Here is an 18,392-nt window from a genome sequence, read left to right as displayed (position 1 = left end):
GTTCAAACGGTTTGCAAGCTATAGGTGATTTAAAATCCTGGACAGACAAACAGACCGCCATGGTAACGTATTATACAAGTTCTATTATATCTGTTAAACTGCATAAATTGAGTTCACCTACTATTCACAGTATTAATGTGCCTTTGTCTTTACATTCCATAACTTTTTTTTTAACATTTTCCATAAAAACAAAACTGGCATGAATACTGATGCTATAATAGTTCACTAGCTGCCTTAGCACCTTTTGGTTTCCATGAAGTCTACATGTTCTGTTTATCTGCATGAGTTTTCTCTGCTAACCCAGAGTTTCACTCAGTGTCCAAATCTGCAGTGTGTCAGCCAATAGACTAGTGATACTGTGAGCATGATCATGTACTCTTCATAGTGCCAACCACTGTGCAGCCATATCTCTTGAGAGATCAAAGAAGAAAGAACGCATTGAGAAATGTGCAAGCTTCATAACCAGAAAGCAATCCTATGTTTCATGTAAACTAAAAGAAAATGCCAAATTGGAGTCTAGAGTCAAAATGAGATCTTTCAAACCAGGAAATTCAAAGAAACAAATACCAGAGAGATTGCTTGGTATTGTTTTTTTTTTTTTGGTTTTTTTTTGTTAATTTCCTAAATGGCAATTGAAGCATCTCCCAACTATGCTGGACCAGTTATTTTGGCCAAAAAGATGACCTGAGGTGGCAGTGCCAATCACCCATGCCTGCCTGCGATTTGAATTAATTGAATTAAATATCAGAATAGTAAAATGTCTTGTTGGCAGTGGTAACAGGAGCAGGTAGCATGAATTCAAGGAGACATGGACCCCAGAAGCCTGGTGTATGCAAGAGATACATAAAAACGGAAGTAAAGCGGTAGAGAGCAATAGACAAGGAACCCATCTAGTCCCTGAAATCAGCAGAAGGGTGCTGGAAATCTCTGCTGATCCAGGACTCATTAATTTTTTATAAAGGTCTGTGTGACCACCCCTCCTGCAGCACTGAAAGCCCATTCAGACAGTTTGCTGGAAGCCAAGCAACACAGTACTTCCATTGTATGCTAAGCAAGCTCCCGGCTTAAATCCAGCCTCATCACCCAGAACTCAATGGGGTCATCAGTGTGCATAGACCAGGGTGGGAGTACACCTCAAGCATGTTGCTGGTAAGGACAGAACGGAGGTGACGTATCCTCTGTGCCTGCTTGCAGGGGTCTAGTAGGTTGACCACCCAGTAACTGTCTCTCCTGAATTATTGCTTTAATCCAGGGGTCCCCCCAAGAATAGGCAATGCCCTCTGCGCCTGCTCATTTTCCTACTCTGTGCTTCATGCTGCTGCTGCCTCCTCATCCTGGAGAGTCCCTGTCTGGCTGCCTACCTGGCTTGTCCTCCTCCTTCACCACTCTCTCCCACCTTGAGCAGGCCACCTAGTGTCTTTTCCAGCAGGAACACTAGTGGGAGCACATCATTCCAGCCAGTGTTCTCCTGAATGACAAACTTAGTGGCATGCTCGAAAGGAGCCAGCACCTTACAGAGTTGCTCACCTCGGGACCTAATCCTAGAAGGCAGCCAGGATCGCAGGTCCAGTATGGCTCCTCTCACCCAGACTTGCCAGTTCCAGCGCATCCTGGCACCGGCTTTGTAGTACCATAGCATAGCTCCTTGGGTGGTTGCTGGAGGGCTCAGTGTAGCATGTCTGGGTTGGAGACAGCTATGTAGTAGGAGGAGTTGGAAGTGGCGGAGGAGGGGAGTGGGTCTGGTCTCCCACGATCCCTCATGATGGCACTACCAACTCTAATGGTGCCCCCCCCCCCCCCCCAATGGCACCCTCCCCAGCCCCCAATAGGGTGACCTAGCTGGTAGTGTGCATCACCCCTGCCTGTGCCTGACTTGTCCATGTGTCAGTGATAAAGTGGACCCTTCTGCCCACAGTGTGGACAAGTAACAGGTCTACATTCTGTACCACATGCTGAAGAACATGCAACACATACTGAAGATGAACCAGTGGAGGCCTGCCAGCCCTCCATGCTACTCTGATTAAGATTCCACTTCAGCATATGGTGGTTCTTCATATAGTTAATGAGGGGTTAGTGCCAATATGGGAATCAGGCTGTACCCTGTGTAGATTTTGCCAGCAAAGGTTGCAGACTGCAGTGGCCTGATCCTCTGTCAATATGTTAAAAATAGGCCCAGACGGGTGACGTGTGGCACCACTCTGGCTGCCTTGGTGGTGGCAACATGTGGCACATTTTGAATCTGGGTGTTTGATTCTGGTTGCTGCCTACCAGTGGCACTGCCTACTAAAACAGAGTACCTAGTACTGAGCTCTGTGGCGGCCCTGCAGCCCTCTGCTGCTATAAGAGGAACATGCAACTGCTCTTCCCTTGCTGCCAGGGTCTACTTATCAGCAGGTAATGCACTGTCCCTGCCTCACTGTGTCACTCAAGCTGGTGGAAGCTCAGACCTCGCTGTCTTCCTCCCTAAATGTGTCCAGCACATTCCCCAGGTTTGTTATTGCCTCCTTTTGGACTTCTTCCCAGAAATCCCCCAAAATGTGATCCTCTTCAGGGGAACCTGTTTAGGATCTGAATCCCTAGCCACAGCTTGTTGGCTGCAGGGTTGCAAAGCTGCCTGCTGCTGCTGCTTCTGGCCATCTCTGCAAGACTGGCAGATATTGCCAAAGGCAGCTGAGAGGATGTGGATGGATTACAGTAATCCCTCGCTATATCGCGCTTCGCCTTTCGCGGGTTCACTCCATCACGGATTTTATATGTAAGCATATTTAAATATATATTGCGGATTTTTCGCTGCTTCGCGGGTTTCTGCGGACAATGGGTCTTTTAATTTCTGGTACATGCTTCCTCAGTTGGTTTGCCCAGTTGATTTCATACAAGGGACGCTATTGGCAGATGGCTGAGAAGCTACCCAACTTACTTTCTCTCGCTCTCTCTTGCGGTGACGTAGGGGGGTGTGAGCAGGGGGCTGTTTGCACACCTAGACGATAGGGACGCTCGTCTAAAAATGCTGAAAGATTATCTTCACGTTGCAATCTTTTGTGCAGCTGCTTCCTGAAATGACATGCTGCACAGTGCTTCGCATACTTAAAAGCTCGAAGGGCACGTATTGATTTTTGCTTGAAAAACAAACTCACTCTCTCTCTCTCTCTCTCTCTCTTTGTCTGCTCCTGACGGAGGGGGTGTGAGCTGCCGCCTTCAACAGCTTTGTGCCTGCGGTGCTTTGCATACTTAAAAGCCAAACAGACCTATTGATTTGTTTGCTAGAGATTGTTTTCTCTATTTATGTGACATTCTCTGCTCCTGACACGCACTCCTTTGAAAAGGAAGATATGTTTGCATTCTTTTAATTGTGAGACGGAACTGTGATCTCTGTCTTGTCATGGAGCACAGTTTAAACTTTTGAAAAAGAGACAAATGTTTGTTTGCAGTGTTTGAATAACGTTCCTGTCTCTCTGCAACCTCCTGTGTTTCTGCGCAAATCTGTGACCCAAGCATGACAATATAAAAATAACCATATAAACATATGGTTTCTACTTCGCGGATTTTCTTATTTCGCGGGTGGCTCTGGAACGCAACCCCCGCGATGGAGGAGGGATTACTGTAGTGGTACCATGCCCTCAATCAACTCCAGTCACAGTCCTGGCCAGCTGTTCTTCCTCGGAAAACAGCACTGAACACCTAAGAAAAACAAAATCCCACGGTGTTTGTTTGGTTTTTGAGGACTTATTGGTAAACATGTCAAACAAAGGTGAAAGCAGCAAATGCGTTGTGAATAACGCTTTAGCACTACCTACCACCCAGTTCTATTGCAGAAGAAATTTTGATCAGTCTTGGGAGGACTCTGACATCAATTCATTAATGTATAAAAACATTTTAAAGTCCCTTCCATTCAAAGATCCCAGGGTACGAAGGGGAAAGGATACTTCAGAGAAGAAAGTGGAAGGCTGCCATGCATAGAATACATGTTCACATAGCATTCAATCATTCAACTCAAAATCTTTTATCAAGGATATTTATCTTGGTTAAAATTGGCCAAAATGTATTCAGGGCAAAATCCAACCTGTGAACATTGCAGTCGAGCTCCACAGCTTAACTGGACCACATGTCTTGGGCTTGCACCAAATTAACATTCTGGTCAAAAAATCTTTGAATAGCTATAAGACTTCCTTGCTGTCAGTTACTCCTAACCAGCTTACTTCTGTGTTTGGTATACTCCCAGATGAGCTTAAAGTGGAGGACACCACATTATTAGCGCACAGATTTCTCTTGCTCAGCTATAACAATCCCAGCCCACCACTTACTGTATAAGATCAGTGGGTATCTGATACTCTACTCTATTATTTGAAATTGGGTGGAAAAATTCTCATTTAGAGGATCAGGTCTTAACTTCTTATAAAATATGGCAACACCTAATTAACATAATTTTAAATTAAGCCCTTATATTAGGTGGGAAAATTGCCCCCCTTAAAAAATGAGTTGCTCTTGTTGGCTTTCCTCTTTCTCTCAAGCAGTGGTTGATTTTTAGGTTTAAGCTTAACATTATCGTATATAATGTTACTTTTTTTGTTAAAGTAAGTCTAAAGTAACTTCTTTAAATAAAATCTACAAATATATATTTTTTTATCATCTTTGCTAGTGTTGACTGCAAAGCAGTGGCAACTGAAATTCAGTAATTGATGGCATAGCTTTTAAAATAAAGTGGGATAAACTTTTTTTTGACAAAGCTATTAATTTTAAGTTTATTTTTATTAGGTCTTTCTGTTACTGATGAAATATTGCAGGGAAAAGCTGAATGGCCAAAGCTTTTTGAACCCCCTGCATTTTTTCAGAAATACAAGTATGTACTCCTATTTTTATACTTCTCTAATGCTTATCTTAATGCTGCATTGATTTTTTTAGGTATGTTTACTAAAGCTGCAGCTACTTAAGTCTTAAAATTGTACTAAGTAAAATGTTCATAGTATTTATATTACTGACCATATTAAGGATTAATATTGTCACTAGGAGTCCACCCCTCCTGGCTGTGTAGGGCAGCCCAACCCTCCATCAAAAAGCCTTTTTAACAATAATTCACACAGGGAGGACATCAGAGATAACCTTACAATCTGCTTACTGCAAGACAGCCACACGTGGCTTGTCTACTGCTAACTTACAACTCAAAAAATACTGATCTTAGCAGAGCAGATGTATATTTTTTGACTTGTCAATATAACCAATTCTAACATGAACATGAGAATATCATCTATTTCTCCTAATGAAGACTAAAAAAAATGAGTTTTGAAGAAAAATGAGTGCATGAAAGCGTTACATGATTTAGCTAATCTTTAAATTTTAGCTAATATATATAGTACGCCCCTCACATTTTTGTAAATATTTTATTAAATCTTTTCATGGGACAACACTGAAGATATGACACTTTGATACAATGTAAAGTAATCAGTGTACAGCTTGTATAACGGTGTAAATTTGCTGTCCCCTCAAAATAACTCAACACATAGCCATTAATGTCTAAACTGCTGGCAACAAAAGCGAGTACACCCCTAAGTGAAAAATGTCCAAATTGTGCCCAAAGTGTCAAGATTTTGTGTGGCCACCATTATTTTCCAGCACTGCCTTAACTCTCTTGGGCATGGAGTTCACTAGAGCTCACAGGTAGCCACTGGAATCCTCTTCCACTCCTCCATGACAACATCACGGAGCTGGTGGATGTTGGAGAACTTGCGTTCCTTCACCTTCCGTTTGAGGATGCCCCACAGATGCTCAATAGGGTTTAGGTCTGGAGACATGCTTGGCCAGTCCAGCACCTTTACCCTCAGTTTCTTTAGCAAGGCAGTGGTCGTCTTGTACTGTGACATACCCCAAACACACCTCCATGTTGGCATTCATGGTTCCCTCAATGAACTGTAGTTACCCAGTACCAGCAGCACTCATGCAGCCCCAAACCATGACACTCCCACCACCATGCTTGATTGTAGGCAAGACACACTTGTCTTTGTACTCCTCACCTGGCTTCCGCCACACACGCTTGACACCATCTGAACCAAATAAGTTTATATTGGTCTCGTCAGACCACAGGACATGGTTCCGGTAATCCATGTCCTTCGTCTGCTTGTCTTCAGCAAACGGTTTGCGGGCTTTCTTGTGCGTCATCTTTAGAAGAGGCTTCCTTCTGGGACGACAGCCATGCAGACCAATTTGATGCAGTGTGCGGCGTATGGTCTGCACACTGACAGGCTGACCCCCCACCCCTTCAACCTCTGCAGCAATGCTGGCAGCACTCGTACATCTATTTTCAAAAGACAACCTCTGGATATGACGTTGAGCATGTGCGCTCAATTTCTTTGGTCTACTATGGCGAGGTCTGTTCTGAGTGGAACCTGTCATGTTAAATCGCTGTATGGTCTTGGCCACCATGCTGCAGCTCAGTTTTAGGGTGTTGGCAATCTTCTTATAGCCTAGGCCATCTTTATGTAGAGCAACAATTCTTTTTTTTTTTTCAGATCCTCCGAGTTCTTTGCCATGAGGTGCCATGTTGAACTACCAGTGACCAGTATGAGAGAGTGTGAGAGCAATAACACCAAATTTAACACACCTGTTCTCCATTCACACCTGAGACCTTGTAACACTAACGAGTCACATTACACCGGGGCGGGAAAATGGCTAATTGGGCACAATTTGGACATTTTTCACTTAGGGGTGTACTCACTTTTGTTGCCATTAGTTTAGACTTTAATGGCGCTGCGTTGAGTTATTTTGAGGTGACAGCAAATTGTTGCGTTGGTTTGGACATGTGCAGAGGAGAGATGCTGGATATATTGGAAGATGGATGCTAAGGACAGAGCTGCCAGAGAAGAGGACAAGAGGAAGGCCTAAGAGAAGGTTTATGGATGTGGTGAGAGAGGACATGCAGGTGATGGGTGTAACGGAACAAGATGAAGAGCACAGAAAGATATGGAAGATGATCCGCTGTGGCAACCCCTAACAGGAGCAGCTGAAAGAAGATGATACAAGCTGTACACTGACTACATTGTATCAAAATGTCATATCTTCAGTGTTGTCCCTTGAAAAGATATAATAAAATATTTACAAAAATATGAGGGGTGTACTCACTTTTATGAAATACTATGTATGTGTATATATATATATGTGTATATATATATATATAATGTGTGTGTGTGTGTAATTCTGTACTACAACATCATGTGTATTAAGTTTAGAAAACCGTTTGCTTTATTAATTCTAATACATATGGCCACATGGTGTCACTGTTATAATTTGTAGAATTTACTGTATTGTATGACGTATTTCAGTTTGATCTGTGGCAGTATGTATGTTGATATGTGCAGTAAATAATATAAATGCAGTTTCTGTATGTGTGCGCCTAAGTCAGTATTCAAAGTTTGCACTTGTTTCTTTTACCTCAGGCACTATATTGTTTTAACTGCCAGTGCCTCAACGGAAGAAAATCACTTGGAGTGGTAAAGTAGATCTTTACTTCTTTCGCACATTGTTGTAATTTATCGTATTATTAAGATTTCTTCTTATTTTTAGGGTTGGCCTTGTTGAGTCTAAAATCAGAGTTCTGGTTGGCAATTTGGAACGTAATGAATACATAACACTTGCACATGTAAATCCTCAGTCTTTTCCTGGGTCAAGTATGCAACAAACTGAGTGAGTATGAATTTTAAAATACTGTATGATCAGGCTACTCCTTAATTAAATATCCGTTAAGCAGGGATTTTAAAATCTTTCTATCATCTGTCATTCTAAGTATGGAGGAATATTTCAGACTAAAATAAATAAAAGTACGGTGAAATCTGAGCATAAATAAATTTGTCATGAAACGTGAGCCTAAATCTGTCACAAAATTTATTTTGCTTATTAAATTTGATAATACTCCTCCAAAATGCATCATGAAATACGGCTTGAAATAAAACTGTCACACATTCAGTCGAAGTTAAGAGGATGGGCTCTAGCACATGTGTTTTGATTGGGGAATTGTCTAGTGCTGGGAGGTATACCGGTTCATACCGAAAACCGTTTTTTATTTTTGTTATGATATAGATTTTTCTTATACCGCAATACTGGTTTAAATAGCCTAAATAATAGTCAGAATGTGGCGCAGCGGGAAAATGTTTAAGGGGGACCTTTTTCACTGCTACATGATGACACAGAAGAACTTTTGCCGAAAAAAGGAGCCGTGTCTGTTTGGAGATTTTGGTTTTAAAAAGTTGGATGTGGACCAAACAACTATTTAGTGCAAATGCTGTGGAGCTAAAGTTGTCACCAGAGGCGGCAACACAAGCAATTTGTTGCACCACCTTAGCTGCAAACATGCTTTGGAGTACCATGAATGTATGGAACTAAGATTGGCACCCTTCCATGTCCTCGGGTAAAACTGAAAACGCTAGAGGACACTCGAGTCAGACGTTACTTGTAGATGCATTTGCTAGAGGTACTGCCTACGACAAAAAAAGCAAGCGGTGGATCGAGATAACCAACGCCATTACAATCCATATAGCTAACATGTCAGTGGACAGAGATTGATAATATTAACAATGTAGTTGGTTTATAAAAAATATTTACTCTCTATTCCTTTTCTAAGACATGTTCAGTGCAATGCAACTTTTGACAAGCACCTCTGGATATTTTACGAAGTCTAAATGCCTCTTTGAATGGTTGAAAATATGTTGTCAAAATTATAGTTTATTTGCAAAATTTGTTCATTAAAAAGGTTCTATATTTTGACTGCAACTGTCATGCAGTGTGATTCTTTCTCTTCATTAGTGCCACCCCATTGAAAGCAATCACTTTGTGGCCATGCAGACCTGTATTAATACTTGTGTGCACATTAAAAAAAATTTTGTACAATTCTCATGACAGTGGAATAGGTTATTCTTAGCCAGTCTACTGCAGTAATTGCAGTGGAAAATGTGGATAACATCCACCCTTGCATGGGGAAAAAAAAGGCGTTGAATACTGTGAAACTGGTATAATTTTGAAAAATACTGTGATATAGAATTTTGGTCATACCGCCCAGCCCTAGTCTGCTGTAGATTTTTCATGCCTAATTCAGTACATCTTTGTGGGAGATGGAAGTTAACGAAATAGCACAAGAATTAATCTTAGACTACAGTGTTGATGGAGCTATTTTTGAAAACCTTGAACTTATGCACCAGACTAGGGTACACGCCAGTTCAGGTGACAGTAACTGGCCCTGGATGCCCCTTATTTGACATTCCAGCTGAATCAATAGGGCACTTTTATAATATGGTTGAAAAGTCTGAGAAATTGCAGATCTACATGGCATATCAGCGAAGATTATCACAAGGGGGGGGGGGGGGGGCAGCTGAACGCACGCTAAGCAGAAGTGGATGTTGTGCTGCTTCTGCCAAAATGCCTGCTTGTCGCTCTGTGCGTTAAGGAGGAGGAGTGGGGTGAGGGCTGAATGCATGTTTGCTCAAAACCCCCTCCCCGGAGGCACAGTACGTTGTGAATTTTTGTATGCTGAATGCACTCTAAGGAGAAGTGGACTTTGTGCTGCTTGTCGCTCTGCGTGTCAATACAAAGTGTTAACAAAGTGTTTTATAAGTTTACATGTGTTTTAAAACGTGTGGGATGGGTATTTTAAGGCTTAAACTATAAAAATGTTTATTTATATGGTCTTTCTATATCGCGGATTTTCACCTATCACTGATGGGTCTGGAACTAACTTCCGCGATAGGCGGGCGATCACTTGTATTTAAAAAACCTGCGATACAGTGAAGCCGTAATAGGTGAACCGCGATATGGCGAGGGAGGACTGTATTACAATAAGTTCTGTTATTTAGGATCTGCGGGTTATGAGTGTTTTTGTCACCAACTTTTGGACATGTAAGATTCAAGTTAGCTGAGCAAGAAAAGTTTGTGGCTGGCATTTACAGGAAGAATGCAAAAGATCTGGAAGTCTGATAATGCCACTTTGATTATTTATGTTTAATTCATCAACAGTTAATGATTGGCAGGTCAAATTTTGTGAACAATTATAAAATAATGATCAGTCAAACTGTATTTATCATGTTTGTTTTGAACTATTTCTCTTTCAGAGGTGACTTTGTGTCTATGTGGTTTATTGGAATAATGTTTAAAAAAGTAGAAAATGCTGAAAGTGTGAATATAGATCTGACTTATGACATTCAAGCTTTTACAGACACTGGTAAGTTAATGCAATGAGCCTTAAATTGTTGAAAGTGTAATACAATTTTTTTTGTATTAAAGTGTTTTTGTTTTTATTAAGTTTATAGACAAGCAAATAATATTAGTATGTTGAAGGATGGAATGAAGATTGAAGCTACCCATGTCAAAAGAAAGCAACTTCATCAGTATCTCCCCCCTGAAATTCTACAAAGGAAAAAAAAGGTCTGATATACATTATGATTACTTCAGTTCTGTGTGCGTGTGTATAATATGCATATGAAAATGGTTATCTTGGATAATGGAGCATTGGAATGATCGGATGGAAAGATTTTCTTATCAGATTGGACAACCAGCCCCAATTCTACTATAGAAATCCTTGGAGTAGTCAGTTGACAGAGTCCTGAAGACCTCAGACTTTTGTTTTTGACTTTCTCTTTTGCGATTTTAATCTCCTCTGTTATCAACTTGCCATAGTTAATCTACATTTATATGTGTGAAAGTTCTGCATTTAGTAATTAGTATAATCTCTGCTTGTTTTAACTGAGAATTGTTCACAGCACTTTGTGACTGCAGTCAGTGATGAGTGCTATATAGAAAAAGTTGTAATATACTGTATATTTTAGCATTTGTTGATCTGTCAGATAAAATCCAAACAAACAAGTTTTATGATTTTGAGTCCATCAATATTTAAGTGAAGATGTAAAGGTCATTTTTAGGATATTAAAGAATTTTCAGCACCCTGACTGCATCAAGTGTGCAAAAATTATAGGGTGGTTATAACGCTATTTAGATGTATCCGTCATATTTAAAATATTGTATGATGTTCATTTACGTTAGTTGGACATAAAAAGGGTGTTTATTATGAGCTTATAAATGAGCCTGAAGAATTTCATCTAAGGTTTCTTAGTTGCATTATAAGTGGTGGAAATATGGCTATATACTAGGTCTTTGCAAAGATGAAGGTATCCTTACAGAATTGATTGCACAAGGTGAAACTCATCACAGGGGTTATCAGGAGGCCAATGATTTAAGTAATTGCAAGGATTTATGGCAGTAATGGATTTGCTACATATTGTAAGTGTTCGACATAGTCTCTGTGAGTCCTGGCTATTGGTATAAGAGGCAAAAGTAGAACCATTTATTACAAAAAAAGAAGTAATTGTTGCAGAGAACAACTCCTACCAAAAAATCGGTGAAGTGGTAGTATCTTGGTCTCTGACCATAAGTCGGAACACTTTGGCCTTCAACCCAAAAAGTGTTTGGTGTCAATGCAGCTCAGCTCATCCGTGAAAGAGCACAATACTTCCTGTTAATAAAGGTGGTGTAGCTGCTGATTCACAGGTCAGGGGCTCTGGAGGGAGTAAATGGGGAATGAACAGCTAAACACAAAGACTTTAGAGTAAAATGTTTAACCCTCTGCCAGATAAAATATCAGTTAATCACATTGATTTTTGTTTTAAGGAAAACACAATCAGTACAATTTTCTAAATCACTTGGCTATCTTAAGACCGCATTAAAAGGAATATTATTGTCTTAAACATGTCTTTTTTTTATAGCCTCAACCTCAGTCCTATAGAAAAATCTGTGTACTTCTAAATAGAGCAGTGCATAGGAGATCCCCTTCAGCATCAGAGTTTTAAGAGTTTCTGCAAAGATTGAGAAGGAAAATTGCATAATTTAGGTAAATTGCACCTATGTGAATAGACATGCTGTTGTAATCCAGGGAGAACCACCAAGTGGCATGCATGTTTATGCAAATGAAGTGTGTGGTTTTTTTTTTTTTTTTTTTTTTCTTCCCTCATTATCCATTTGATCTCACAAAGAGGCTTGACCTGTTTTGGTTTGATTTCAGTCTACACATCAAGACGTTGAAATTTTAGTAAGTGTGTAGACTATAAATAGTCCCCATATACATGATAATATTTAGAAAACACTGATTTATATTTTGTTTTTAACAGAGCATTGCAGAAATTAACCGATCTTCAAATGGAGGTGCAACAAAAAGAACTTCACTGGATGGAAACTACTTGGACAGCTCCAGGGACACAGATTCTGGAACACCTTGTAGTTCACCAACACTAGCATGCAAATCCACCAGATTGGAAGTCAGTGGAGAAGACTTGCAAAAGTAGGCTTTTTGTTTATTTTTAAATGCATTTCAATTAGTTTGGAAGTTTAAGAGGTTTTTTTTTTTTTTTTTTTTAATATAAAGTTACGGTACATCCTTAAATGTAATCCGCACATGCTCCCAAACCACCACCTCCCCATATTTTTTTGTTTCTGTGCTAGGTGGGTTGCCTAGATAACCTTCTTAGCATTTTCCAACAAGCAGTATGGAAGTAAAACTAGTACTACAAGCTTTTTCTGTCTACCATGTACCAACAGTAAAGTCCCATGTTGAATTATAACAGTGATGTTAATACAGCAACCTGATGTAAACAAGTCAAGAGAATACAGTAAACTGCACACCAAAACAAATGTATTTGATTATGATTTCAGCTGTAACTACACACATACATATGCAAACCTGATATTTAAATTATAATTTAAAAGCATATTTAACTCTTGACACCCAGTAATTGCACTTGTGGTCCATTCAAAGATGCTTAACAGGATTCACATGCTACATGTAATGACAATTTCATGTTCTTTTAATGGTCTTTAACACAGTCTTTGGTAATTGCTGTTTATTTACAGTTTTGAAGTTTATTTTAAAATTAAATGGCATGAATAACTTGGAGTGGTAACCTTGTACCAATTAGAGTAAGAATGCAGCAAAAAGGCATCAGTCAGTTAGACCAGATACTCTTTTTACTGTTTATCTTCAAATCAAACATTATACAATGTTTTTTGTTTCAGTGATGTGAATTTTCTTTTTTGATCCCTTTGCAAGGTTGTTTTTTGTTCCACAAGTTTTGCCAATTGCTACATTTATTTAGCAGTATTGGAGTATTCATTACCCGTATTTTGTTCAATTAATACTGTTACTTGATGACTTCACACTCTTCTCTTTCATGTACACGTCCAAACCTTCTACATATATAGTGTTCTACCAAGCAAAACGTTACCCTTTGTGTTAAATGATCTGGAAATGGCTGACACATCTTCAAAAGGAATGTCTATTCCTGTTATTGGTGAGTTTGATTTTCATTTTTGTAAACTTTCTTTCATAGACAAAATAATATTTAAAGAGTATCTTCTCATTTCTTAGCCACTGGTGTTTCCTTTGTAGGACAACCAATACAGCCAGCTGTTGTGAGCACTATTCCCACTGTTGTCCGTAGGGGTTTTACTTCACTGGCATCTCCACCAAATCACCAGCCTGGAAGTCAGATGACAAATGGGCTGCTAAATACTAATGCCAACAGTGCTTCTAAAAGACCACATTCACCTTCCATGGACGAATCCCCTAAACGAATTAAAGATATGGAAATGGTAACATTTTTTATTTTGCTGTTTGGTAAAATTAGTTGACCCATTGCAATTTTGTTCTCTTGATTTGTTGGAATTGGAATACAATAGTATTTTTATTAAAATGAATTACCCCCAATAACCGAATAATTGAATGTGTTTTTTTTTGTTTTTTTTTTTAAATATCTATCTGCTATAGTTGTCTTTGTATTTAGCAATGTTTTTCACTTTTGGATGACATGATGGCATTGCTTAATCACAATTTCATTGGACTGGGTTAAAATACCAACCTATCCACTGGAGCTTTTCTCCAGAAATTGATGTTCCCCCTTCTGTGTAACCAAAGATTTGTAGCTTACCTTAACTAGCAAGTGTTCATTTTCCCTTTTTGAGTGTGTGAGTTACCCATGCAGTGCAGTGGCTGCTGCCTCACACCCTGTATTGCCTGAAGTTGCTCTTTTTTTATGAACTCTATTTAAGCAGGTTAAGTAACAATGGATGTTTTGAGGTCTTTTTGAAAACATTTCAGCTGTTGAAACATTCGTAGTTGTGTGGAAATTTAATATATCCCAATTTCAGAAATTAATATTAATCATTTTGATTTTTTAATTAAAAAATATATATAGTTGAATTTGTGAAAAGCTTTCTCTCTTCTACCCACAACTTCAGTAGCATAGTGAAGGACATGTGCCTCTTTTTTGGGAACTTTCTCAACTTTTTTTCTTGACACTGTGGGGGTAAAATGTATTGGTTTTTTTTTTTTTTCTTTTTTTTTCTTTTTTTTGTAGCTAGTTACTCTGAGTAATGATTCTGCCTTCAAACATCCATATCCTCCTGGCAGCAGTGGACTAGAGGAACAGGAGGAACAGGTAAGGGTAAAATTTACAAAACCATATGCAGTACATGTATGTTGAGATTATGTAAAACACACGATTTTGTTTTGAATATATGCTTGAGGCTTTAATTCGTTTTATATTTAGTGTCTTTCTGTTAAATATTTACTATTACATTATTATATAAAATATTTTATGTTCATCAACAACGTAAGATTTGCACTTAACTGTTAATCTTTCCCATTTGTTTACTACTTTTTAAACTAGGATGATGTGATAGGGAGTAAACCTATGCCAATACCAACCATTGATACATCTAGATCACAGGTAAATTTTAAAGCATTTGCACTGGTCCGCTGTAGTTAATGTAATGTGCTAATGAAATAATTGCTTTATAGTTGTTGTGCTATACCTTTTTTTTCCCTCAAAGCAGAAACTGTATACAATGTAGATACTTTGTTTAATATTTGGGATATTATACATTCAAGATAAAATTTAAGTTAGAACGACAGAGTTTAAACAGTCGGGGGGGTCTCGGGAATGGGAAATTTTTGCCATGCATGTTCTCTTAATGGACTTGACAATATTGAATTACCCCATGAGCTGTTCACTTCATTTAAACTGTAATTAGTCAAGTGGGGAAGATATTTGCAATTAAAACTGGTAAATTCTGTTGTTGGAATATTTTAATTGCGTACTTTATAGATTTTTACAGTGCACAAAGTATTTCATGTCTAACTCTTTGGCTTTTTTTGTCTTTAGCGATTGCCCAGTAAGGAACTTCCTGATTCATCTTCTCCTTTACCAACTAGCAATCTTCGTGTAATTAAAAATTCCATCAGGTTAACCCTAAATCGGTAACCCAAGCCTAACAAGGTAAACCGTTTTCTAGTTGCATCCCAGGTCAAAATTACCAATATTTTTATAAGACAAAACTGACTATAAAACGTGTGCATTTCATTATAACCTTGAAGATGAAATGCTAGACATAATGTATTACACAATTAATCTGGCATTTTCTAGCCACTTCTCCCTGGTATTGCAACCAAAATCATGTGGACAATGGAACTTTGTGCAAATTGCTATAAGGGATTCGTTGTAGCTACTTGACATTCTCGGCTAACATTCTAAACACTTTTTTTGTATTATAGGCATTGTTGTGTATATAATTGTTAAGTCTTTAAAATCACAGTCTTTTGAATTTACAAGTTTGTACTTTTAATAACTAAAAATAAAAAAAAAAAAGTGTTTTTGTTTAAGTGTGACTGACTTGCTGTTAAGTATTTCTGTTAGTTTAGAAAGTTAACATTTTGTTTTGAAAATATTTCAAATATAGCCCCACAGTTTTCTGCTGCGTTGATCTAAGCAGAAAAAATAAAACTGATTTTAAATTGCTGTTAAGGTGCTGTTTGGGGCAGATGTTCATTTGCATGGCTTTTCCAGTGCTAACCTTTAGCCATTGTTTCCCAATTGTTCCTCTGAAAACTTAGTTTATTTTGGAATATCTGATTTCTTTCTTCTACCTGCCTCCTGTGGAGGCAATGATTGCTTTACTGCCATATAAGAATCTTAACAGATTATTTTCATTTTACAGGAGGTGAATATTCTGCCTAGGTTACTTGTACAGAAATGTATTTCTGTGCCATGTACTCTGTTTGTTTAAACAGCAAAAGTTTCAATTTACATCTACTGTATACATATTTTATGCTTAATGTACATTTTTCTTAAAATTCTATTTCTGTTAATTTATCATCAACAGTTTTCTAGTTCTGTATTTTTGGTCAGTATATTCTGCATATTTGAAAGGATATTTTTGTATGTATTGTTTAATACTGATATCTGTAACTGATTTAAAAACAAAACTCAAAACAAATTTTGTTTTAGTTTTTATTACTTGACCCTTTTTGTTTGATTTAATTGACTAGAAAAAGTTTGCAAATGAGGTGCATATTACATTTTGTAATTCTTTTGTTAAATGCATTAGATGCCACCTGTTAACCTTTTATCATTTTCATAATGGAGGCCTTCTAAATTGGCAGTGTCCCCATCTCTGCTGTGATCCGTATTAGTTTGTGCTTGTTAGAGGCATTTTTGAAAATGTTCAGAGGCATTCATATTAGGGGTGAGTCCATACATCTGTAAACCTGTCATTGAATGCGCTTTCTATAGCATAATCCAATTTTAACTTCAGGATTCCAAAGCCAAGTTAGATGGGATGTGTCACATGAGATTTAATGTTTCCTGACTCCGTTATTACAGAGGTTACACTTATTCTCTGGTGTGCAGTTTCTACCAGATAGCATGCAGTTAGACAGTAAGAACCAGTCTTAGAAAGTTAATTTTAAATTCATAAGTTAACATGAAAAGAACTTTCTTAGCTATTCCTGTAAAAGCAGAGTTGTTAATTCAGTCAGGTAGGAAATAATTGCACTGCTAGAAGCAGGGACTGTCAGATTAGTTTTGAAATAGAACATTCGCATACAGCTTTATCAATTTCTTAGTCGTTTTTTTTTTTTTTTTTTACTAACATTTTTTGATCATATGTAACGGACTGTATGACCAAATATAGAGAGAAATTAAACACAATAAGTAACCCTTAAACAGAGCTTTCTTTAATCAAGAACTTTTATTTTTTTTGTAATCAATTTTTTTTGTGTGAACTTTTTTGCTTTGAATTTTTACTAAAACTTTTAAAACAGATACTTGGATTGTAAAATTTATATAAACACGCATCACACTATTGATCGAATTGGCCTATGAAGCAAGCTAAACTTTTGGATAAACGCAGCTACAGTCCATTTAAAAATTTCAAATTACTGTACTTATAATTTGTACTGTACTATAATCTAAATATCAAATGTGCAGTCATTATGGAATTTAACTATTAAAAAATTAGTCTATTACAGTAATGTGTGTGTATGTATGTGTATATATATATAATATGTATATATATAAATATGTATATGTGTATGTATGTATGTATACAGTAATCCCTCCTCCATCGCGGGGGTTGCGTTCCAGAGCCACCCGCGAAATAAGAAAATCCGCGAAGTAGAAACCATATGTTTATATGGTTATTTTTATATTGTCATGCTTGGGTCACAGATTTGCGCAGAAACACAGGAGGTTGTAGAGAGACAGGAACGTTATTCAAACACTGCAAACAAACATGTGTCTCTTTTTTTCAAAAGTTTAAACTGTGCTCCATGACAAGACAGAGATGACAGTTCCGTCTCACAATTAAAAGAATGCAAACATATCTTCCTTTTCAAAGGAGTGCGCGTCAGGAGCAGATGTCAGAGAGATAGAGAAGAGCAAACAAATCAATAGGGCTGTTTGGCTTTTAAGTATTGTACCGCGGCACAAAGCTGTTGAAGGCGGCAGCTCACACCCCCTTCGTCAGGAGCAGATAGAGACCGAGTTTGTTTTTCAATCAAAAATCAATACGTGCCCTTCGAGCTTTGTTTTTCAATCAAAAATCAATACGTGCCCTTCGAGCTTTTAAGTATGCGAAGCACCGTGCAGCATGTCGTTTCAGGAAGCAGCTGCACAAAAGATAGCAACGTGAAGATAATCTTTCAGCATTTTTAGACGAGCGTCCGTATCATCTAGGTGTGCGAACAGCCCCCCTGTTCAATCCCCCTACGTCTGGATCAGAGAGAGTCTGCGCAAGAGAGAGAGAGAAAAGTAAGCCGGGTAGCTTCTCAGCCATCTGCCAATAGCGTCCATTGTATGAAATCAACTGGGCAAACCAACTGAGGAAGCATGTACCAGAAATTAAAAGACCCATTGTCCGCAAAAATCCGCGATATATATTTAAATATGCTTACATATAAAATCCGCGATGGAGTGAAGCCGCGAAAGGCGAAGCGCGATATAGCAAGGGATCACTGTATATATGTATGTATATATGTGTATCTATACTAATAAAAGGCAAAGCCCTCACTGACTGACTGACTCACTCATCACTAA

General features: G+C 38.3%; 1 protein-coding gene across 1 annotated transcript; it reads left to right on the top strand.

Moving 5' to 3' along the window:
- The first annotated feature begins 7,504 nt into the window (after positions 1-7,504).
- Positions 7,505-16,282, top strand: LOC114666182 (poly(A) polymerase gamma-like). The gene is made up of 9 exons (XM_028820935.2): positions 7,505-7,671; positions 10,086-10,195; positions 10,277-10,398; positions 12,135-12,304; positions 13,222-13,310; positions 13,388-13,611; positions 14,376-14,456; positions 14,688-14,747; positions 15,183-16,282. The coding sequence occupies exons 1-9, from the start codon at positions 7,658-7,660 to the stop codon at positions 15,279-15,281; spliced, it is 969 nt and encodes a 322-aa protein (XP_028676768.1). The 5' UTR covers positions 7,505-7,657; the 3' UTR covers positions 15,282-16,282.
- The last annotated feature ends 2,110 nt before the right edge of the window (positions 16,283-18,392 follow it).

Source organism: Erpetoichthys calabaricus, chromosome 15 (assembly GCF_900747795.2).
Source record: "Erpetoichthys calabaricus chromosome 15, fErpCal1.3, whole genome shotgun sequence".
Lineage (NCBI taxonomy): Eukaryota > Metazoa > Chordata > Cladistia > Polypteriformes > Polypteridae > Erpetoichthys > Erpetoichthys calabaricus.
Note: the sequence above shows the minus strand (reverse complement) of the source record. Positions and strands in the feature narration are given on the sequence as shown.